The sequence below is a fragment of the Monodelphis domestica genome, chromosome 6, assembly GCF_027887165.1.
Source record: "Monodelphis domestica isolate mMonDom1 chromosome 6, mMonDom1.pri, whole genome shotgun sequence".
NCBI lineage: Eukaryota > Metazoa > Chordata > Mammalia > Didelphimorphia > Didelphidae > Monodelphis > Monodelphis domestica.
The window spans coordinates 263,709,940-263,734,460 of record NC_077232.1 but is presented as its reverse complement, the minus strand read 5'-3'; the positions used below and the strand labels follow the sequence as shown (position 1 = coordinate 263,734,460).

At 36.3% G+C, this 24,521-nt stretch overlaps 1 protein-coding gene across 3 annotated transcripts in view; it reads right to left on the bottom strand.

The window, feature by feature from the left end:
* Positions 1-24,521, bottom strand: part of DNAJB14 (DnaJ heat shock protein family (Hsp40) member B14) — an 89,245-nt gene that overhangs the window by 34,858 nt on the left and 29,866 nt on the right. For all 3 annotated transcript variants that reach the window (XM_001363932.5, XM_007495887.3, XM_007495888.3), the window contains exon 2: positions 11,183-11,348. In XM_001363932.5, coding sequence (XP_001363969.1) covers positions 11,183-11,348 — 166 coding nt within the window. The remainder of the gene's footprint in view (positions 1-11,182; positions 11,349-24,521) is intronic.

Sequence of the window (24,521 nt, the reverse complement as noted above, 5' to 3'; positions counted from 1 at the left end):
TTGTGTTCATATAGTTGCTGTGTTTGTCTCGGCAGATAGATTCCCAAGTATTTTATATTGTCTAGGGTGATTTTAAATGGAATTTCTCTTTCTAATTCTTGCTGCTGAAATGGGTTGGAGATATATAGAAATGTTGATGACTTATGTGGGTTTATTTTGTATCCTGCAACTTTGCTAAAGTTGTTGATTATTTCAACTAGCTTTTTGGTTGATTCTCTAGGATTCTTTAAGTAGACCATCATAGCATCCACCAAGAGTGATAGCTTGGTCTCCTCATTGTCAATTTTAATACTCCAATTTCTTTTTCTTCTCCAATTGCTACTGCTAGTGTTTCTAATTCAATGTTAAATAATAGAGGTGATAATGGGCATCCTTATTTCACTCCTGAACTTATTGGGAAGGCTTCTAGTTTATCACCATTGAAGAGGATGTTTGCTGATGGTTTTAGATATATACTGTTTATTATTTTTAGGAAAGGCCCTTCTATATTCATATACTTTGTAGTGTTTTCAATAGGAATGGGTGTTATATTTTATCAAAGGCTTTTTCTGTATCTATTGAAATAATCATGTCATTTTTGTTGGTTTTCTTGTTAATATGGTCAATTATGTGGATGATTTTCCTAATATTGAACCATCCTTGCATTCCTGGTATGAATCCTACATGGTCATAGAGAATAACCCTTGTGATGACTTGCTGGAGTCTTTTTGCTAGTATCCTATTTAAGATTTTTGCATCTATATTCATTAAGGAGATTGGTCGGTAGTTTTCTTTCTGTTTTTGACCTGTCTGGCTTTGGGATCAGGACCATATTTGTGTCATGAAATGAATTTGGTAGAACTCCTTCTTTGCTTATTCTGTCAAATAGTTTGCATAATATTGGGATTAGTTGTTCTTTGAATGTTTGATAGAATTCATTTGTGAATCCATCAGGACCTGGGGATTTTTTCTTAGGGAGTTCTTTGATGGCTTGTTCAATTTCTTTTTCTGATGTGGAGTTGTTTAGGTAATCTATTTCTTCCTCTGTTAGTCTAGGCAATTTATATTTTTGTAAGTATTCGTCCATATGACCTAGATTGCCATATTTGTTGCCATATAATTGAGGATAATAGTTTTTAATGATTGCCTTAATTTCCTCTTCACTAGAGGTGAGGTCTCCCTTTTTATCTTGGATACTGTCAATTTGGTTTTCTTCTTTCCTTTTTTTAATTAGACTGACCAGTACTTTGTCCATTTTATTTGTTTTTTCAAAGTACCAGCTTCTAGTCTTATTTATTAAATCAATAGTTCTTTGACTTTCAATTTTATTAATTTCTCCTTTGATTTTTAGGATCTCTAATTTAGTCTTCATCTGAGGATTTTTAATTTGTTCACTTTCTAGTTTAATTTGTATGCCTAATTCATTGACCTTTGCCCTCCCTAATTTGTTAATATATGAACTCAAGGATATAAATTTCCCCCTGAGTACTGCTTTGGCTACATCCCATAGGTTTTGAAAGGATGTCTCATCATTGTAATTTCCTTTAATGAAGTTATTAATTGTTTCTGATTTGTTCTTTAACAGGTTTTGGAGAATTGTATTGTTTAATTTCCAATTAATTTTTGATTGAACTCTCCATGTACCTTCTCTAAAGCTTAATTTAAAGTGTGTCCTATAGTATTTTAAAATGTTGTTTCTGATTTTTGGTTGTTACATTCTTAAATGTATCAGCATAACAAGTTACTAAATTACATCAGTTTTTAGAGCAATTTTTAATAAACACTGAAGTTTTTTTCCTTTCTGGGACTTAAACCTCAAGTACAGAATAAAATAAATGAACACCAGTCTTAAAAATTTAAATGATAATGTTGCCAATGCCAATTTAGAAACACACTCAACCTTAGCTTCCAGTCTACTTTGGAAAACAGTAATCTTTAACCATATTTCACCAAGTCCACAAAACTAAAACAATCATTCAGAAAATATTATTTTGGGTAAGATGGCCATTACATTTGCTAAAGCAGACTTTGTGAGGGAGGGGAGAAGAATTTGCTAGAAAGCACAACAATTTAAGCTCAGGGAAATGAACCATAAGCTTTTTCCAACAACTGCTTTAATATTGTTGGATAAATAAAAGCAATCATTAAAACTGTCAGTTCTCTAGCAGATTTCTCTTTCTTCCAAAAAGAGCAGCAACTGAGACAATGAAGACTAGTCTAGCTATGGGGAGCAGCTTATTGTTTTCATCCAGAAGATCCAAAGTTGTCCCCTTCAGCCTTGAAGGTCTGGCCGAATCTCTGAATATGCTGCCTGGAAATAAGTATGTGCCTTGAACACTTCCTTCTGTTTTAGCTCCTAAGAATTCCCTCCAGTGGCCTGTAGCTCCTTCAGTGAGCCAATGAAAGCTCCAAAAGTGGACTGTTTAGCATCATGCAGAGCTGTGTTTAAGAGGATCCCTTTGGAAAAACTGGCTGAAGATAAGATCATTACCAAACTGAAAACAAGATCCACTGAAAACCTTCACATGACTTCATTACCCCATTACTGCCTGAAACAGTTCTCTCCAAGGTCCCCCAACTCCTCTTCACTGTTGAATCTAAAGGCCTTTTCCCAGTGCTCTTTCTGGTTGCCCTTCCTTCTGGAGGCTATACTCACTGAGGACCTGAACCTGTGACAATGCTTGGCCACAGCTCTCTTCCCACATCTGATCAACCCTTCTCAAACTGTCCTGTCACTTCTCTCCCATAATCCCATCCATTCACTGTGGGTGTGCCTCAAGCTCCTGGGTCAGCCTTCTCTTCTCCTTCCCCATGGATTCCAGGGACCGCAGGATCACAGATTTGGAGCTAACAGGGGAAGCTATGGCACACACTTGCAAGGGTCATCCAGCAAGGTATCCCCCTAGTCCAGTCCAGAGGACTATTAAATGACCTACTTGACCTCTCAATATCCATCTACCACCTCCTACCTAGAGGACTCTCATGCGGCCCAGGATCTTCTGGACTTCAGTGCTTCACCTCTAAATGACTGCTAGATGCCTTCAACAAGAGGCCCCACAGGCCTCTCAATATCAGCGTGCCCAAAACAACACTCCACCCTCCTTCTAACATCTCTGATTCTTTCAAACAACTGTGACTTTATTCATGCCTCCTTCCCTTGCTCTCATTCCACAGGCACAACTGATTGCCAAGTCTTGCTGCTTTTCCCCCAACAATAACTTTTGCATCTATCCCTTCTTTTGGCTTCTACTGCTACATCCTCAGTTCAAGCCCTGGCATCATCTTACTTGAATTACTGTAATAATGCCTTCCCTGGTTTTCCTATATCTAATCTTTACTCTCTCTAATCCATTTCCCACACATCCACCAAACAGGTGTTCCTAAAGCAGTTTTATGCATGCCACACCATTCATTGCTTAAGAAATTTCCATGGAATCTAAAGCTGAATACAAACTCCTCTCTTGGGCATTTTTAAAACCCAGATTGATTATACATTTACTATAAGGCCAGACTGACCTTCTTGTTGATCCTGAGGCCTGATTTCACACTTCCCATTTGTGTCTTTGGACAAGGCGTCTTCTGTGTCTCCTTGCCTGTCTCTTGAACTTTCAAGGCTTGGTTCAAGTGCCATCTCTTGTAATAGGTCTTTCCCTATTCTCTCTCAGTAGTTAATACACAAGCTTCCTATCAGAAAATTAGTCTCCTTGAGAGCAGGAATTATTTTTTTTTTGTTTTGCCCAGACAACACAGTGCCTGGCATATGTTTTTTGAGAATTTGATCTCTGTAGGGATCCTCCAAGGATATGCCCAGGATTACATGGCCAATAAGTGTCAGAGATTGAATCAGAGTCCAGGTCTTCGTGGCTTCAAGGATAGCTCTCAATTCATTATAGTTATGCATCCCAGACCACTGCTCCTGCAGACAACATCAAAAAGGCTAATCAACCCCAGTGGAGAAGGGGCTAGCTGCCTGTACTGTATCCATAAGTCCAGCAAGCCCACTTAGCTAAATCAGGGAGACATGTTGAAGGACAGGCAGGAAGAAGTATGTACCACCTTGACCACCAACTTCCAACTACTGACCAAATGCCCCCAAGAGTCAGGTGCCAAAGCCCCAAGAATATGGCTTGATTCTTGGAAATAACCTAAAAGGAAAGATGTGATCATGAACTCTGGTACTACATGCTAAAACCATGGGACTTTCCCAAACAGTGCTGTGTTCTCTCTGCCATTAGAATGCAGGCTCTTCAAACCCTGGTACCATCTCCATATTTCTGTAAGTGTCCCCATGCTCAGGGCAATGCTTTGCACATGAGAAGTGATTAATATTAGCTCTTCTGTTCTTATCTTCACTGTATCAAACTGCCCTTCTGCTGGCACACAAAAGAGAATTTGATAAATGCCTGCTCTAAATGATGATCCTGTAATAGATAGGACCAAGACAGAGAATCACAGAAACCAATAAATGAGAGAATGCAGGAGAGAGTGATCTAGTACATCAAATGCTACAGAGATCAGAGAAGAAAAGAACAGTGGATCAAGCAATTAGGAAATTATTCATATTCTGAGAAGAGCACTTTTAGTGTCATGGTAGAGTCAGAAACCAGATTTCAAGGCTTGGAAAAAAAAAGAAAAGAAAGGAGACAAAAAAGGAGAAAGCAGGCAAAATTATCCCTATTTATAGAAAAAAATTCAAAGGAACTTAACTAAAATGGTTAATAGCTCCAGTTAATGGTAAGACAAAAATAAATCCTACAAAATCATCAAAAGAAACCAGGAGCAAACGAGATAAAAATGTGAAATATAAACAAAAAATTATAAGATCAAGGCCACACTGTGAAGGGTTCTAAATACCAACTTAAAAGGTTCAATTTGATCCTAGAAATAGTAGAGAGCCACGAGAAGTGAAGTGGTCTGATCTGTGCTTACTGAGCAGTAAGTAGTACAGGAGTTTGGAAAGGGAGGCCAGACTTGAGACAGGGAGAGCATTTATGGACCTACTGCACTGAAGGGAAGTGAAGAAAGACTGAAGGAGGTAGTGACCATGAGAGTGGAAAGGAAACAGTTGAAAGAGATTTAAAGGAAGAATTGCTAAAGCTGGCCCCTGAGGGAATATGTGAGGAGTCAAGGATTACTCCAAATTATAGCCTAAGTGGCGTGCCCAGAGTCCACAGCTAGTAAATGTCTGAAGCCTCATTTGAACTTAGGGACATTGGTCTTCCAGACTTCTGACACAACTCTATCCACTGTGCCACCTTGTTGCATGAAGGCTCAGGACAGAGGGTTGAGGGTCCAACCATAGTTTGAGGACAGGATATGAAGGAAGATCCTCAAGGAGAGCGAAAAGTAGCAATAGATCAAGCAGAAGAACCAAGAAAGAGTCACACCATAAAAACCAAAAAAGAAACTATTTAGGGGGGGATAAGATGGTCAGCAGGGTCAAAGGCTGACAAGAGGGTATGAAAGATAAAGATTGAAAGGCAAGGCCAAGATCTAGCAGTTAAAAGATCAATGATAATTTTGGACAGATTTGTTACAAATGAATGATGGACAGATACCAGATTGTGTAGGCTTAGAAATGTGGGAAAGGAGAATAAGTTCAACTCACACAGGTGGACAGCATTTTCTAGGAATTTGGTATAAGCAATGGCAGAATTTGTTGAACTTTTTTTAAACATATGGGTAAACTAAATTTGTAGCCAACAAGGAATAAGCCAAGAGATAAGCTTCTTCTTCTTCTGATGATGATGATGATTGCCCTACAAGGACAATTTGAGAGGCAAGACAAGAAGGGATGAGATCAAGCAAGGGTTCATGGAGAGGAGATGGATTTAGCAAAGAAAAGGATTATCTCTATCTCAGAGAGTGAGGTAATTTGGAGGGGAGAAGAGGTAGAAAGAAGGGAAAGGAAAATTATGGCAAAGAATTTTAGATATAGTGTAGAGGAAAAGAAGGTTGTTCATGGGGAATAGACAAAATAAGCAAAAATCAAAACCAAAATTGAGTATTTTGAAAAATATAATAACTCCTGGAGAAAGAGTTCCTTATTTGATAAAGTATTGCTATGAAAACCTGAAATCATTTCAGGAGAAAACAAGTTTGGAAGAGCTTCATATATCAGAAACAAGAAAAAGTTCCAAATGGATACCTGGCAGAAAGAGAAAATGTCATATAATTTAAAATCCAGAGAAGAATGAAGGTGGTTTCTTTCACATCTCTGGTTAAAGGAAAATTCTGAGTCAAAGAAAGAAAAAGAAAAAAGTATAGAAAGGATAAAAAAAAAAGAAAAACTGACAATTTTGATTGACTACAGTGAGTTACAAAGGCTGAATAAAATTCATACATCATGGGAAGGGACAAACAGTTCAGGAGAGAGAGAGAGAATATTTTTATCAAATGTCTGGATCAAAAGCCATTCCTCAATAGATAAACAAGCAAAGAAACAGTTCTTAAAAGTATTGCAAACTACTAAAAACATAGGATGTCCTAAGTCAGAAAATTGGCAAAGATTTGAAAAACTTGAAATATTCAATGTTGTTAGGATGGCAGAAATATAGAAATACTAGCACATTGCTAATGAAGTTATGAACTGGTCTGATCATTCCGGAAAAGCAATTTGGAATTATGTGGACTAAGATGTCATATCCTTTAACCCAGAGTCCATGCTAGGCATATACCTCAATGAAGAGACTTCCCATATGCCAAATATTTATATTGGCACTTTTTAGATACCTGCTAGTTGGGCAATGGCTAAACAAATTGTGGTATATGAATGTAACAGAATATTACAATGCTATAAGAAACAGTGAATATGATGGATGGATCTCTACATCCATCAATGCAGAGAAACATGAGAAGAAAGTATGAATGGATATAACATGAAGTAAACAGAATCAGGAAAACAACATAGACAAGAATTACAATGATATAGAACAAACTAGAAATGAAACTAAATGCTCTAAAATTATAACCAAGTTTACCTGTAAAGAAGAGATATGAGAAGGGGCTACCCTCCCTCTTTTGCAGAGGTTGGGAATTTTGGAGGGCAATGGGAGGAGAACCTAAGACTAATCATACACTTTTTAAAAATGTGCTTGTTATTTTAGCTAAACTCTCCCCCTCCCCCCCCCCCCCCCGGCTTTTTTTTATTATTTCTTACAAAGACCCCTCTGGGGGATACTTTGGGAACTGTAAGTAAGACATTTGGCAGCTAGGTGGAGCAGTGGATAGAGTGCTAGGTCTCAAAGCAGGAAGATCTGAATGCCTGGGAACATTTACTAGCTGTGTGACCCTGAGCAAGTTAATTAACCTTTGTCTGCCTCAGTGTAAAATAACGTTAATAAACCATCTACCTCCAGGGGTTGTTGTGAGGATCAAATGAGACTTTTTGTAAAGTGCACAGTGCCTGGCACTACATAAAATGGCTCAGTGCTATATAAAAGCTAATTATAGAGCACCTAGCAGACTTAGTGAATAGAGAGCCAGGCTTGGAGTCTGATAGTCCTGGATTCAAATCACTGCCTACTGTGTGGACAAGTCACTTAACCCCCTTTGCTTGGAACCAATTTCCAAGACAGAAGGTATGGGTTTTAAAAAGAAATAAATGCAAGTTATAATGATGATGATGAAGACGTAAAAACAAAATATGCCAATAAAAAATTTTTCACTTTCCATAAATTAAAAAATAGAGATTTCATGCTAAATTCTGGATCTTATTCAAATATACTAATTTTCCTATTTAATAATAACAAAGATTATGTTATTTTCCAATACTAGATTTGGATCCAGGAGACCTTTGTTTGATTCTAATTCCAAATATATACTAGCTTTATAACCATATTTTAGAGTCCCACTGTTCTTATTTGCAAAATAAGGAAAATAATTGTACTCTGTAAAACTTTAGTGCTATATAGCTAGCTATAAACAGAAAATCTTAGCACAAAGAAGAAAAAATGTAGGAAAAAACCTGGACAATGAGCAAGAATTAACTGATTGATTATAATGGCATAGTTAACAAAGTGTCTCAAAAGTCTTAGTGCAATTCTAAGATAAAGTTCATTGTGTCTTTAAAATCTTAAAATAACACTTTAAATCTAAATTCTTAACTGATCAAATAACACACCAATCAGCATTTCTGAACATGATGGGTAAATATGATGGTGCCCTAGTTAAAAGATTTTATTTTAGCCACTTAAGTTATGTTCCTGTGTGGTGTGTTTTTAACTAGGAAAGTAAGGAAACTCTCTGTAGAAGTTTTGAAATTTCATTTCAGATGCATTTCAACTCAAAGGTAATGAAAAGTACTTCACTTCAGAGAATCTGAGTTTTCTTATAGCTGTACTGTTTATGATGTATTACTTATGCAACTAATGGAAAAGTATTGCATTGCTGTTCCCTGAGCAATTGGCTTGCATAATCATGCAACAGTATGCTAACCAATAGGACAACAATTCTTCAGAAAAATCCCTTGTGAACATATGAAATGAAAAACAACCACCAAAAAACCCATCGCTAAAGTGTTTGTTTATTTTAAGTCTATACAATTTTCTATATTTTTTATTATCTTATAATATATCTTATATATTTAAGTCTATACGACAAAGAGTTTAAAATAAAATCAAGGAAACCCTGGGAATCAACTTACTAAATGGCTAATGACATGAGACAAGCAATGGGATCCTGGAAAATCAGGGAACAGGAGCTTATAGGCAAAAGGATCATCAAAGGTTCATGGAGGAAATAGCAGCTGAGTTTTTCTTTGAAGAAAAGTAGAAATCCGATGCAAAACAAAAAGCAGAAAGGGCATTCACACCATGAGAAACAGTAGTTTCAAAAGCATGGCGGCCTGAGGAGAGAGCAAAAGTAGCCCTGATTGGGTGAACATAGAATATATGGAAGGAGAATATTGAGGGGGGGGGGGGGTGGAAAACCTAGAAAAGGGAGCAACTGGGTGGCTCAATGGGTAGCCAGACCTAGAGATGGGAGGTCCTGGGTTCGAATTTGACCACAGATACTTCCAAGTTGTGTGATCCTGGGTAAGGCACTTAATTCTCACTACCCAGTCCGTACCACTCTTCTGCCTTGGAACTAATACACAGTATTGATTCTGAGACAGAAGGTGAGGATTTTTAAAAAGTTAGAAAAGCAGAGTGGAAGACATATGGTACAAAGTATTGAATACCAGGTAAGGGAATCCGAGTTTTGTTCAGGAGGCAAGAAGCAACCAGTGTGAGCCACTGACCTACTGTGAGGGAGATGTTTTTGGCAGCAATATACACTGGGTAGACTAGCACATGGAGACAGTGGAGGGAAGCCTGTTGGCAGGACTGGTAAGTGACTAAACATGAAAGAAGACAGAAAAGAAAACATCAGAAAATCCCCTGAATGTGAAATATGAGGTCCTCTTCTGGGAGGAAGCCCAAGTTGAGGGTAAAAGATAATGAGCTCTCAATTTATCAGTTGAGTCTGAGATGCTGGTGGGACACATATGGGCAGAAATCCCTACAGGCATTTGGAGATATGAGGATGTGTTCACAAAAGAAGTCAAGAATGAAGATATTAACTTGGAGTCTATATAATAAATCAAGGAACATGGAAACAATAACTATTTGATCAGTATGAGGCCAGTTTTCACATAAGATATATAGTCTGTATGAAGTAGGTAACAGTGTAGATAGAATACCAGGCCTGGAGTCAGAAGAGGATCTGGGTTCAAATCCAGTCACAGAAACTTCCTAGCTGTGTGACCCAGGACAAGTCACTTAACCCTGAATCTCTAGTCCTTGCCACTCTTCTGTCTTAGAATTACAACTAAGACAGAAGGGTAAAAAAAAAAAGTCATATGGCATATACAATTATGAAAAAACTCCTTACGTCAATCTTAGGATCTGATCGTGTTTCTGGTCAACATAACACACCTCCTTGATTAAGGGTCTCTAAACAGTAGGTACGGGTGGTTCAGTTTTCCAGCCATGTAAGGATAGGTTCAAACAATGAAATCAAGTTTTCTCTGAGTTGCTACTATTGAATACATTTTTCTCATAGGATAGAATTTGGATTAAACCCATAACTGAAAAGAAAGAGAACTGAGCTAGCTCCAGAATTGAGTCACAACATAGTCAGTGTGGTTCACTCCTGTCTCACGATTAACCCTTTGCTTTCCTAACCTCCTCAATTCCCTCATGGAGGAATGAGGTAGGAAAAAGTGTCACATCAGGCACAAACAACTCCTAACAGAAAAAAGTCAAGTTTGCATTGCTACGAAAATGTAACAGAACCTACGATCATCCTCTCCCAACAGGTATGGCTCTGCTACACACACTTCTCCCTCTCTGTTGCTTTCTAAATATTGTACAATCTTTGAATCCTTGTTCTCAGAGGTTTTCATCACATAATTGCATGGGTACACATCTGACTTTTCCTGTTATATATATGCTACGGGAACTAATCTTTTCAGGGAGGGTCTAGACCTGTGAGATCTATGATGGAAGGAATGTCCAATGAAGAAAATGTCCTCTATCAGTGTAACTATTACACAGTGTACAATCTTAAGGAATTGCCTGTAGGGACACTAACAGGTTAGGTGATGTGCCTAGCGTCAAATAAAGAATGTGTCACAGGAGCAGCTAGGTAGCTCAGTGGAGAGAGCATAAGCCTGGAGTTGGGAGATTATGGGTTCAAATCTGGCATCAATCACTTCCTACCTGTGTGATTCTGGGTAAATCACTTACCCTCACTGCCTCAAAACCCATATTTACTATTGTTTCTAAGATAGAAGGTATGGGTTAACAGAAAAAGAAGAAGAAAAAAAAGAACACGCATCAGAGATGTAACTTGAACCCCTCTTGAACTTAAAGACTTTCTTCTTAACTCCAAAGTCAACTTACATAATTCATCATGCTCCCTTAAGTAAGTGATATTTAAACATAGGTCCTTGAAGTCTGTAAAATGCTTTCCATACTTTATCTTATTTGAACTTTCTAACCACCCTGTAAGTACCAAAGGCAGCTACCACATTCTAATGTTATGCCCACAATTTGCATTTATAAGGAGTATCAATCACAGAGCATACAAGTAAGCAGTTCAGCTTTGTCAATATGTGCACTTTACTACAAAGAGGTTGAAGAATCTTTTAAGGCTAATATTAAACTTTTTAAGTGGTTATCACAATTAAAATATAAAAAATGTTTTCTAGAATCTATACCTGAGGACTCCATCTACTTGATCTTTGGTATAGGCTTTTCCACTTTCACCACCAGCACTGTCCTTTGTATTATTGGGTCTGTTATGATCACCACCACTTGACGGTTTCCGGCAATGTGGTCCATTCGCAGCTGTGCTTCCATTTTTCATAATTGCTTCCAGAAGTACTGTACAATGACAAAGAAAGTGCATACAGTAATTTCATCAAAGAAATAATACAATATACTTTTAAGAAATCTGTAAGCCTAATCAGTTAAGATATCATTGTTTTTAAATAAAAAGATAGCACATAACCTCCTTAAAGTAAGCTTCCCTAGTTTCAAGAAAGAAGAAATTTTATTTTTTTTCATTATTTCTATTAATCGAATTTATTTATAAGTGATTCAGGCCCTCCTTCCCCTCCCCACAATCATATCAGGGACCAGAAATTTTAAATCAAAATATTTAAAAATTACTGGCAATTGGAGATAAATCAGTATCTGAAATAGTTCATCTTATTTTACCTATTTGAAAGGAACTTGTAAAGCCAGTAAAACATAGCATTTATAATAGAATAAGTTATATTTTCCCATAATTTCTACCTTTCTTCAATCTTGAAAATTTCTGTGCTATATTCCCAACAGAATCTCCTATAATTTCAATCTCCCCCATGGCTATTTCCATTACTTCAGAAATTTATCATTTTTCCCCCAATGTTATGTAAATCTTCTAGGTACCAGGGGACTACAGATGAAAAATGATTCAGGATCATGGCTGTCAGTAAAGTTAAGTAATGTGCTATGTGCTGGTGCTAGAACAGGCCTGACAATCCTACAATTGCTGTAATCAGCAATATAGCCCCATTCTCATCTCCAAGATAATCTTAGAAACTACTTAGCAACAATGTCCTCTTATCTATACCCTCCAGCCCTTCAGCTTTTTATGCCCTTGGAGGCTCCTTTCCTAATTTCATAAATTTCATAATTCCTGCCAATTTAAAATTTTCACCTTAACTGCTGATAACTTTCTAAAAGTAGAGGAGGATTGTTAGTAAAACTAATCAAAAGGGCAGCTGAGCGGCTCAGTGGATCAAGAGCAAGACCTAGAGATGGGAGGTCCTAGGTTCAAATCTGACCTCAGACACTTCCCAGCTGTGTGACCCTGGGCAAGTCACTTAACCCCGACTGCCTAACTCTTACCACTCTCTTCTGCCTTAGAACCAATACATATTGATTCTAAGGTGGAAGGTAAGGGTTTTAAAAAAAAACCTAATCAAATTACAGTTTTTCAGTACATGGTAGGTGTTCCATGTCGAATGAGCCTTCCAAATTAAACTTATCATCTCAATAAGTACTCACTTTTAATAATTTTAAGGCAAATTTAAAAAAACATTAATACTCCCTCTATCATCTTAAGCCTAAAGAATATAACAGATATCATTATGGGAATATTTTGTGGCAGGCTATTGAGGAGCATAAGAATATTATAACTACATTAAGTAATCCCAGATTGTTGTTACTTTAGAAAAAATCTTGTGTTACTGTTTTCTTTAGTACTGTTTAGACAAAACATCAGTTATTCTTTCTAGTTAGATTATTAACCACTAAAAAAGATCTCCCCTTCTACTCTAACGTGACACTTTTAATTTGTTCTGAGACTTGAAAACCATACAAATTTATTATAATTATTATTGTATATTAAACATAAATATAGGCTAAGTGAAGGCCTCAAAAATCCTCCTATAAGTAAAGGTCATAAGCATTATTTGACTTCATAATATCTAATTTAACTGATGAACAAGTTTCCTCCCCATAATTTCTTGTTCTTAGTGATAATTTTGAAGTTGCTGAAAAATGATGAGGACAATGACCAGCAACAGCAGCAGCAACAACATAACCACAAATCTACAAACAAAAGTACCTCAAGGGGCAAGTGAATTCTTGGCTGCTTAAGGGTTTCCAAAGATGGTATCACATCAAAAAACAAGTATCTTATTAAGTGTTTATGTCACTGGTCTCCAAATTTGACTGTGACCCCCATCAGCAAAAACATTTTGAGCATGTTCTTATAAATATCTACGTATATTATTGTATTAATAACTGTACATATATATGTATAAAGATGGAATAATGTTTGATCTTAGAGTAAAAAAATTAATCCTCTGGCATTTATTTGTAAGAGGAAGAAATCACCTTGGGAGTTATGTAGAGAAAGGATGGATAAGGAGGGGAGTTGTATGAGGCAGGAAGACCAGCTAGGAGGCATTAGTCCAGGTGGGTGTTCTGGCAGGCCTGAATAAGAGTGGTGGCCATGTGAGTAGAAAAGGGGATAGATAGCTGCAAGAGCCTGAAAGGGAGAAAGAACAAGAATTGGCAACTTGATGGAATTGTTGAGGTTGCTGAGGAAGAAATAGATCAAAGAGGAAAGATGAGAAGAATCAAAGATAAAACCGAGCCAGAAGAGCATAGGTTACTGGTGGACAGTGCCCCTGATAGTAATGGAGAAGCAGCAGATGGCAGGATAGGAGGAGGAAGACATTGTGTGCAAGCACTGTAATTGGCTCTGGGGACATAAAGACAAAACAAAAATGGAGTCCCTACCCTTAGAGAGTTTATATTCTACATTTAAACAGAAAAGAAGATATACATGCTCATTTGAGGGAAGAAAGAACACTATCAGGTAGGGGGAATCCAGAAAAGTCTTACTTAGACTTAGCAGATGAACAGGAACATAAGAAACAGAGATAAAGAAAGAGTAAATTCTAAGAACCACATGATTATCTCAATAGATGCAGAAAAAGCCTTTGATAAAATACAACACCCATTCCTATTAAAAACACTAGAAAGCATAGGAATAGAAGGGTCATTCCTAAAAATAATAAACAGTATATATCTAAAACCAACAGCTAATATCATCTGCAATGGGGATAAACTAGATGCATTCCCAATAAGATCAGGAGTGAAACAAGGATGCCCATTATCACCTCTACTATTTGACATTGTACTAGAAACACTAGCAGTAGCAATTAGAGAAGATAAAGAAATTGAAGGCATCAGAATAGGCAAGGAGGAGACCAAGTTATCACTCTTTGCGGATGACATGATGGTCTACTTAAAGAATCCTAGAGATTCAACCAAAAAGCTAATTGAAATAATCAACAACTTTAGCAAAGTTGCAGGATACAAAATAAACCCACATAAATCATCAGCTTTTCTATATATCTCCAACACAGCTCAGCAGCAAGAACTAGAAAGAGAAATCCCATTCAAAATCACCTTAGACAAAATAAAATACCTAGGAATCTATCTCCCAAGACAAACACAGGAACTATATGAACACAACTACAAAACACTCGCCACACAACTAAAACTAGACTTGAACAATTGGAAAAACATTAACTGCTCATGGATAGGACGAGCCAATATAATAAAAATGACCATCCTACCCAAACTTATTTATCTATTTAGTGCCATACCCATTGAACTACCAAAATACTTCTTCACTGATTTAGAAAAAACCATAACAAAGTTCATTTGGAAGAACAAAAGATCAAGGATATCCAGGGAAATAATGAAAAAAAAACACATATGATGGGGGCCTTGCAGTCCCAGACCTCAAGCTATATTACAAAGCAGCAGTCATCAAAACAATTTGGTACTGGCTAAGAAACAGAAAGGAAGATCAGTGGAATAGACTGGGGGAAAACGACCTCAGCAAGACAGTATACGATAAACCCAAAGATCCCAGCTTTTGGGACAAAAATCCACTATTCGATAAAAACTGCTGGGAAAATTGGAAGACAGTGTGGGAGAGACTAGGAATAGATCAACACCTCACACCCTACACCAAGATAAATTCAAAATGGGTGAGTGACTTAAACATAAAGAAGGAAACCATAAGTAAATTGGGTAAACACAGAATAGTATACATGTCAGACCTTTGGGAGGGGAAAGGCTTTAAAACCAAGCAAGATATAGAAAGAATCACAAAATGTAAAATAAATAATTTTGACTACATCAAACTAAAAAGCTTTTGTACAAACAAAACCAATATAACTAAAATCAGAAGGAAAACAACAAATTGGGAAAAAATCTTCATAGAAACCTCTGACAAAGGTTTAATTACTCATATTTATAATGAGCTAAATCAATTGTACAAAAAATCAAGCCATTCTCCAATTGATAAATGGGCAAGGGAAATGGATAGGCAGTTCTCAGATAAAGAAATCAAAACTATTAACAAGCACATGAAGAAGTGTTCTACATCTCTTATAATCAGAGAGATGCAAATCAAAACAACTCTGAGGTATCACCTCACACCTAGCAGATTGGCTAACATAACAGCAAAGGAAAGTAATGAATGCTGGAGGGGATGTGGCAAAGTAGGGACATTAATTCATTGCTGGTGGAGCTGTGAACTGATCCAACCATTCTGGAGGGCAATTTGGAACTATGCCCAAAGGTCGACAAAAGAATATCTACCCTTTGACCCAGCCATAGCACTGCTGGGTCTGTACCCCAAAGAGATAATGGACACAAAGACTTGTACAAAAATATTCATAGCTGCGCTCTTTGTGGTGGCCCAAAACTGGAAAACGAGGGGATGCCCATCAATTGGGGAATGGCTGAACAAACTGTGGTATATGTTGGTGATGGAATACTATTGTGCTCAAAGGAATAATAAAGTGGAGAAGTTCCATGGAGACTGGAACAACCTCCAGGAAGTGATGCAGAGCGAGAGGAGCAGAACCAGGAGAACATTGTACACAGAGACTAATACACTGTGGTATAATCGAACGTAATGGACTTCTACATTAGGGGCGGTGTAATGTCCCTGAACAACTTTCAGGGATCCAGGAGAAAAAAAAAACACCATTCATAAGCAAAGGATAAACTATGGGAGTGGAAACACCGAGAAAAAGCAACTGCCTGAATACAGAGGTTGAGGGGACATGACAGAGGATAGACTTTAAATGAACACTCTAATGCAAATACTAACAACAAAGCAATGGGTTCAAATCAAGAAAACATCTAATGCCCAGTGGACTTACGCGTCGGCTATGGGGGGTGGGGGGAGGAAAAGAAAATGATCTATGTCTTTAACGAATAATGCTTGGAAATGATCAAATAAAATATATTTAAAAATAAAAAAAAAAAAGAAAGAGTAAATTCTAGACATGTGGGACAACCTGTGCAAAAAGGCAAATGTAGATGATGAAATACCAAATCAGAGAAATACCCAGTAAGCATGTTTGAATGGAACACAAGATACACAGAGATATCATGTAAGGTAAATGAATGGGATCAGACTGTGACAGGCTTTAAGGGTCAAGCTAAAGAATTAATTTTATCTTAAGGCCAGTAAAAGTTCTTAATCAGGTGTGTGACATGATCAACCTCTGGCTCTTATGTAACTATGATTTTGGCAGCTGAATGGAAGATGAATTGATGGAGGGGAAGACTAGAAGCTCATTTGTGGGGCTAGTACAGTGATCCAGAAGGTCTTAATTTTGGTCCTTGTTCCTAGAACTCATGCTTATCTCATTATAATATCATAAAACTATTACAAATTAAGAGAATCTCTAAAATATAAATTTAAAAAAATTAAAATATGGTTCTATTACATGAATCAAAGTTAAACATCAGCTATAGTTAATATATAATTTTAAACTATAAATGGGCTCCTGTTTAAAGTAATTTTTAAATTTCTACTATAATCTGCTTTTCTTTGATTTGCTAAGCAAACTTGTTTTGCACACATAAAGTAAAAATGTAAACTTTTAAAAAACCACACTTAGCAAGAGAATAAACAGAGAAAAGAGGTCAGCATTTTTTTAAAAGCTTTCATGGTAATAGCATATTTTACATTAATTTAATGTATTGTTTTAGCATAACAGCCCATACTTTGGGGCAGTTAGGTGATACAGTGGTAGAATGTAATGTTCAAATCTGCCTTCAGGCAGCTGTGTGACCCTGGCAAATCACTTAATCCTGTTTGTCTCAGTTTCCTTGTCTGTAAAAGAGCTAGAGAAGGAAATGGCAAAAACCACTTTGGTATCTTTACCAAGAAAACCCCAAATAGGATCAAGAAGAGTTGAAAGTGAATGAACAACAATTTTTAAGATTTATTTTAGAGATGCAGTCCATACTGAGGTGTGATATAGACCAAACAGTACAATGTAGTAAACTAGTAAGTTCTGAAAGTTTTACTAGATGAAAATTCTTTAACAACCAGGTATTTCACATAGAGGTTCAAATATGTGCTAAACACAACCCCTTTGGCCCAATACATTCCTCCCTGGGAGAGTCAAGGATAAATGTAAATGTAAGGAAGGGTATTTTGCCATATGCTATTTTCTAAAAAGATATTTTATTTTCCCAATTACATGTAATAATTTGAAAATACATTTTCTGAAATTATAAGATCCAAATTGTCTCCCTACCTTCCTTCTCTTCCCTCCTCACTCTAGAGATGGCAATTTGATCTGGGTTATACATGTATGATTATACAAAACATATTTCCATACTAATCACTGTTGTTAGAGAATAGTCTCATAAAACCTAAACCCCCAAATAAAATCTGGCAAACATGTTTTCACTTCTGAGGAGTTCATTCTCTGTAGGTGAACATTAATTCTGTAGCTATATGTAATGTTCTCTTGGTTCTATTCATTTTGCTCTTTATAATTTCATGTAGATTATCAATTGGGGAACGACTTGTAGTCTTATAAATTTAACTCAGTTCTCTATATATTTGAGAAATGAGATCTGTGTCAGAGATTCTTGCTGTATAAACTTCTTTCCCCCGGTTTTTTGTTTCCCTTTGAAATTAGGCTGCATTGGTTTTGTTTGGGCAAAACCCACGGAATTTAATGTAGTCAGTTATCTATTTTACAACTTAGTAACATTTTCTATAAGAAAGGGAGGGAGATTGCTTTCTTCTCTACCTGGAGCCAGCACTCTGCTCTTGATGTAGAAAATATGGCCCTATTAGATCCTGTCCACAAAGGAGTTCAACCTTTTAATATACAAATGCTCAGAGAAATAAAGTAAAGTGAAAAATAGTATGCTTTGATCCACATTCTAAGTCCAACAGTTCTTTCTCTGGAGATGGATGGCATTCTTTGTCATAAGTCCATCATAATTTTCCCATAAACTATAAACCCATAATTTACTTACTGGCTTAGAATCTCCTCTGAGTATAAAAATATTACCTAGGAAGAGTTAAACTTCAGTACTTCTCAGTTGTCATTTGCTTCAATTAGAGGCTGAGGACAATACCCACTTCACCTGCCCCTCTCCACCCAGCAGGCCAGTGGGAGCACTTTCTTCCTCCCCTGTGTGGGGTTGAAGGGTAGGGCCCAGGTACGAATTTTAAAATCTCCATCTTGCTTGGTCCAGCACCCAAATTTGTGCACACCTACACTACACGGGCATGTGCTAGTCAATGACAAATCAGAAATAACTAACTGCCCACCTGGGCTGTCCTAAGCCAAGCTTGAGCCACCATTGGCACTTGTAAGGCACAGAAAATGAAGTAGGGAACAGCCTCGGGAATTCGCTCACTTCCTGTGGACAGGGCTAGGTGCCAGTTGGTGCTAGGAGCTTGATTTGTGCTTTTTTTCATTCATTTATTCATGGGATACCAGAATATCAGTGATATTTTTTAAAACACATTTATAACAAAGGATCAGTAAACCTTAAAAAATTTTAAAGGCCCCACTTTTCAAACTGGGATGAAAAAAGTCATTTGCCATATTTACACAAAGCACCAAAGTCCTCACTTAACATTGGCTTATAGTGAGTCATCAGTCAACAGGTGGTGAAAGATGTTCATTCTTTTAATAATGTCATATGGTGATCTTAATATTTCAGTCTTATGTTTAAAGTTTTAGTCACTATATTTTTTATCAATATAAATATTATACACATAAGGTATCTTAAAAAGAAGGAAAAGGGGGCAACTGGGTAGCTCAGTGGATTAAGAGCCAGGGCTAGAGACAAGAGGTCCTAAATTCAAATCTGACCTCAAACACTTCCCAGCTGTGTGACCCTGGGAAAGTCACTTAACCCTCATTGCCTAGCTCTTACTACTCTCTTCTGCCTTGGAATCATATTGATTCCATAACGGAAAGTAAGGGTTTTAAAATAAATAAAGATAAAAAGAAGGAATAAACAAGAGGCACTGCTTGATTTTGCTAGAAAAAAGCCCTGCAAACACAATACATAAAATTTGTTTAAGTGAAGATGGCTTTGATTTGTACATCTGAAATATAGGGTTTTGTCTCAAGACATCCTCTGGATAATTTTAGAATTAGGACCCTTATTTGTTCTGTATCAGAGGAGAGAGTTCACTGTAGTGTTGCTTGTTAAGATGCTTTGTTTAAACTAACAAAAGTGTCAAGTCAACAAAACCTTCTTGGAACATGTGAAGACAAAATATTTTAGAATTAAAAAAGATTTTTTTTCAAATGAAAGTATCTTGAAATAGCAAGGAAATGGGGCAGCTAGATGGCTCAGTGGTTAGAGATCCAGGCCTGGAGATGAGAGGTCCTGGGTTCAAATCTGATCTCAGATAATTCCTAGCTATATGACCCTGGGCACGTCACTTAATCCCCATTACCTAGGTTTTGGGTCAGGAGGTAAAGGTTGGGAAAAGAAAAAAGGGAAAAAGATTGGCAGATTAATGCTATTAAAATGTTTATAAGAATGATCACCCTAGTGCAAATATCAATAATATAGAAATAGGTCTTGATCAATGACATATGTAAAACCCAGTGGAATTGCGCGTAGGCTACAGGAGGGGGGTGAGGGAAAGGAAGGGAAAGAACATGATTCTTATAACCATGGAAAAATACTCTAAAATAACTAATTAAATAAAATTTCCCCCCAAAAATGTGTTTATTAAAGAAAAAGTACAAATCAAAAAACAATTGCTGTTCAAATTGCTGTCACCAAAAAACCAAAAAACAAAAATTAAAATAAAGAATTTAGTTGGTGTTTGGCCTGCACTATCTGGAAATTATTAGATTAAAAGATTGTTAATGACCAGTTAGAACAAAAATGATCTCAGTATGGCTTTTAAAGATACACAGTCCATGACAGACTAAGATTATTTCCTTTGTTTACAGGGGCACTAACTAGAATGACACAAAGAAAATCTGATAGGCCATGTATATTTGATAATGATTTCCTATAGTCTCTAGGGAAAATACAATCTCGCTCCAGTCTATATCTTTTTACACCCATTACATTACTCCTTATGCACTCAATCTAGCCAAATAAGTCTACTTGGACTTTTGGAATTTCGGGTTCCCTGCAAAGCTCAACACAGGTGCCATCTCCTATACCTTTTTGCCTGATCCCATCAACTGCCAATGCTTCCTCTTCCAACCTGAAATGAAATCTTGTAATCCAACCTGTCCACCCCCAATCCCTTTAGCCAAAAGAGAGAACTGAGTAAAATTTTATTGTACTGAATAAATATTTACTAAGTATCAGTTACTTGCAATGTTCTAGGGATACAAAGACAACAATGAAAATGGAGCTTCTGGTCTATAAAAATCTCTTATTCTAGCTATCCTATGAATGATCAGACTTAGTCATTAACAGATTCACAACTTGAGGGGAAGTCTCTAATGGAATGCCTCTAGAATCTATCCTCAGTCCTATGCTAACTTGTTCACTTCACCGGAACAGGAGGGCTCAGGCTATAAAGGAATTCTGTTTCAGGGGACTGACTGCCTGCTCAATATGAGCAACCGAACAAGTTGACAACACCAGGATGAATTCACAGACATGCACTGCCTAAAATGTTCAGAAGTAAACTATAAGATTGAGAAGACTAGAGAGTGCACCATCCGGGTTCTGCTTAAAGGAACCAGGGAGGCTTAGTTTGGAGAAGACAAGACTAAAGGAGGCTGTCCTAGGTATAATCAAGTATCTGAATGACCCTTAAGATGAAATAGAACTACCAGACTTACTCTCATTGACCTCTGGGAGATGACTTACAGCAATAAATAAGGTAATTACAAAGAAATAGATTTAAGCTTCAAGTAAAACTTCCTAAAAAATCAGTGCAAAATGAGATTGGCATAGCATGGGCTTTTTCAAGAATTTGTGATTTTGTGGTTGTTATAGTATATTCCCTCTCCAAAATAAGCCCAAATCACAGATCTTTGATCTCCTAACACATAACTGAAAAAGCTTAGAAATATTCATTCTAAATGTGAGATCTTTGTCCAATGATCAAGTCAGAATGTTATAGGAAGAACTGAACCATAACAATATCCATATTATTCTCCCTAAAAATGAAACCAAATGGAAAGATCTTTCTTCTTTACCTTGCAGTGTTTGAGTAACATAAGCAAAAAACAAAAACAAAAACAAAAAAACCACCTATAAAAAGAAAGGCCACTTATATGCCAAATATTTAAATGGTAAATGAGGCAAAGAAATTCTACCTAAAACATAAGATCTTTCAAACTTAGTTTTCTATAATTCAATACTCTGACTAATGAAAAGATTAAAAATAACATTTTAAATATGTTTTATGATTAAGAAATGAAAAGCATAAAAAGTTTGTAGACTATAAAGAAATGTCTTGATACATAAGTAGGAAATTAAATAGCAATAAATGGAATTGACTTGAGAGACAGGAAACAACTGATAAGAATCATTTCTGAATCAGCTGTCTATGCAGTTGGGCCAGATATCAAATTCATATCTAATCCTAAAGAGATGAAAAGACAGAATGTAATGACAAAAGTTTCAATGTGACATCTCAAATAAGCTACTAATGCTGAAAAATGGAAAAGGAAAAGAAAATATACCAATAGAGATTAATCTGCTTAAAGCAATTATACCAAAAGGAAAAAGCCCTCCCCTTCAAAAAGCTCAAAAACTACACCCAATAGACAATCAATCTTCTTCACAGGTGTTGAAGCAAAGTAGCAAAAGGCAGTAACAGTTTAGAATACAAAGTTAACTTTTAATTTTTCATAACTAGATGTTAGCTAGATCATAAGTAATGTAGGTAGCATAAGATAGTTACTATCATTTCATAAAAAGGAAGACAGAAAAATAAGTTAGTAAAGACTGTGGCCTGAAACCAAGGTTAACCATTTAAAGATGATACTGAAGATATAAAGGGATAAAAGACAAACAGATATTTTAGCATTTGTATGATTACTTTTTTTCATCAACAATAGTATAACATCTCATTTCAAAAAAGTGCTAAATAATGAAGTGGGAAAAGTACTAAAAACAAAAAAAAGGAGCTAGAAATCTTTATAGTAACAAAAAAATGAAAACAAAGTAGGTACTCATTTTCAGGTATTTGGCTGAAAAGTTGTGATGTCAGTGTGTAATTAAAAAAATTTCTTCCGTTAAGAAACAAAGAATATTGGGGGCGGGGGTCCTTACTGCACTTCTGCCTAGAACCACCAATACACAGTATTGCTTCTAAGATAAAGGGTATGTATGTATGCATGTTTGAATAAATAAATAAATGGACTACCTGAAAAGTCATTTTGATTATTCTGATAGCTGTAGAAAAAGCTTTTGAAAAAAATAGAATTCCCATTCCCCTTTTTTTTTTTTAAACCATATCTTCTGTCTTGGAGACAGTATTGGCGCCAAGGCAGAAGATTAGTAAGGGCTAGGCAATGGGGGTTAAGTGACTCGCCCAGGGTCACACAGCTGGGAAATGTCTGAGGTCACATTTGAACCCAGGACCTCCTGTCTCTAGGCCTGTCTCTCAATCCACTGAGCCACCCAGCTGCTCCCCCATTCCTTTTAAAAACAATAAAGAACATACGAATAAATGGAACCTTCCTTAAAATGATAAATACAGTGGGACCTCATTTTACATGAACTCAACACATGCAAATTCAGGTATACACAATTGGCATTTGAAAAAATAAAAACAGAAAAATACTTTAAAATTTTTAGTTACTCTCTAAATCTGTGTCATTTCCCCAAGTAAGGTAAAGTATTGCAGTTTGCCCAGTCACATTCATTCTTTCATTCCCATTAGTATGAGTTAATACATTGTTTTACATCAAACAGTAGCTGTCACCCATAAGTCTTTATTTGGAGTTGTCCCTTTAGAGAAGAGCTTCTCTCTGTTTCACTAATGCTATTTAGTTATTAATAATGCCTCCAAAGTACAAAAATAGTGATTTTGGTAGCTGTGATAAGCCTAAGAAAAGTTTTAAAGTACCTACGTATGTTTGCATAAGAAATACTTATCGAAATAATGGGGCTCACTATGACATATAATTCAACTTTATGGAGGCATATTGGTCTCTAAAACAAGGTTCTACTGTAGTATCTATCTAAAAGAATCAGCAAGCATTTATCTATAATGGAGACAAACTAGAAGCCTTTCCAATAGGATCCGGGTGAAGCAAGGATTTCAATTATCTCACCATTATTCAATATTTTATTAGAAATGCTAGTTATAGCAATAAAAGAAAAAAAATTAAAGAAATTAGTGGAGGCAATGAGAAAGCTAACTACCAATCTTTGCTGATAATATGATGGTATATACTTAGAAAATCCTAGAGAATCAACTAAAAAACTAGTAGAAATTACATCTAAAATAACTGCAGACAACATAAAATATTTGGGAGTCTATCTGCCAAGACAAACCCAGAAACTCCATGAATACAATTATAAAACACTTTTCACACAAATAAAATCAGTTCTAAACAGGCAGGCCAAACCAAATAATTAAAAATGATCATTGTACCTAAATTAACTTATAACAAAATTCATCTGGAAGAACAAAAAAGATCAAGAATATCAAGGGAATGAATGAAAAAAAAAGTGAAGTTGTGTGGCCTGGCAGTACCAGATCTCAAACTGCATTATAAAGGAATAATCACCAAACAATCTGGTAGTGGCTAAGAGAGAGAGGGGTAGATGAATAGAATAGATTAGTTACACAATACCCAGTAGTCAATTACCATGGAAATATAAATAACCATAGTAATCAAGGATCCAAGCTTTTTAGGACAGAAAGTCAGTATTTTTCAAAAACTGCTGGGAAAACTGAACACCAGTATGGTACAAACTATGTATAGACCAAAATTTTAAAACCAAGGTAAAGTCAAAATAGACATAATTTAGATATAAAGGGTCTAAATCAAATTAAGAGGAACACAGAAGGTTTTACTTGTGGGTATGGATAGGGGAAGAATTTATGACCAAATAAGAGATAGAGGGCATTATAGGATGTAAAATAGAATATTCTGATTATATTAAATTAAAAGGGTTTTGTACAAACAAAACCAATACAATCAAGATTAGGGAGAAAACTGGGGGAAAATTTATAGGGGCTGTGGAAATGGGGGGGTT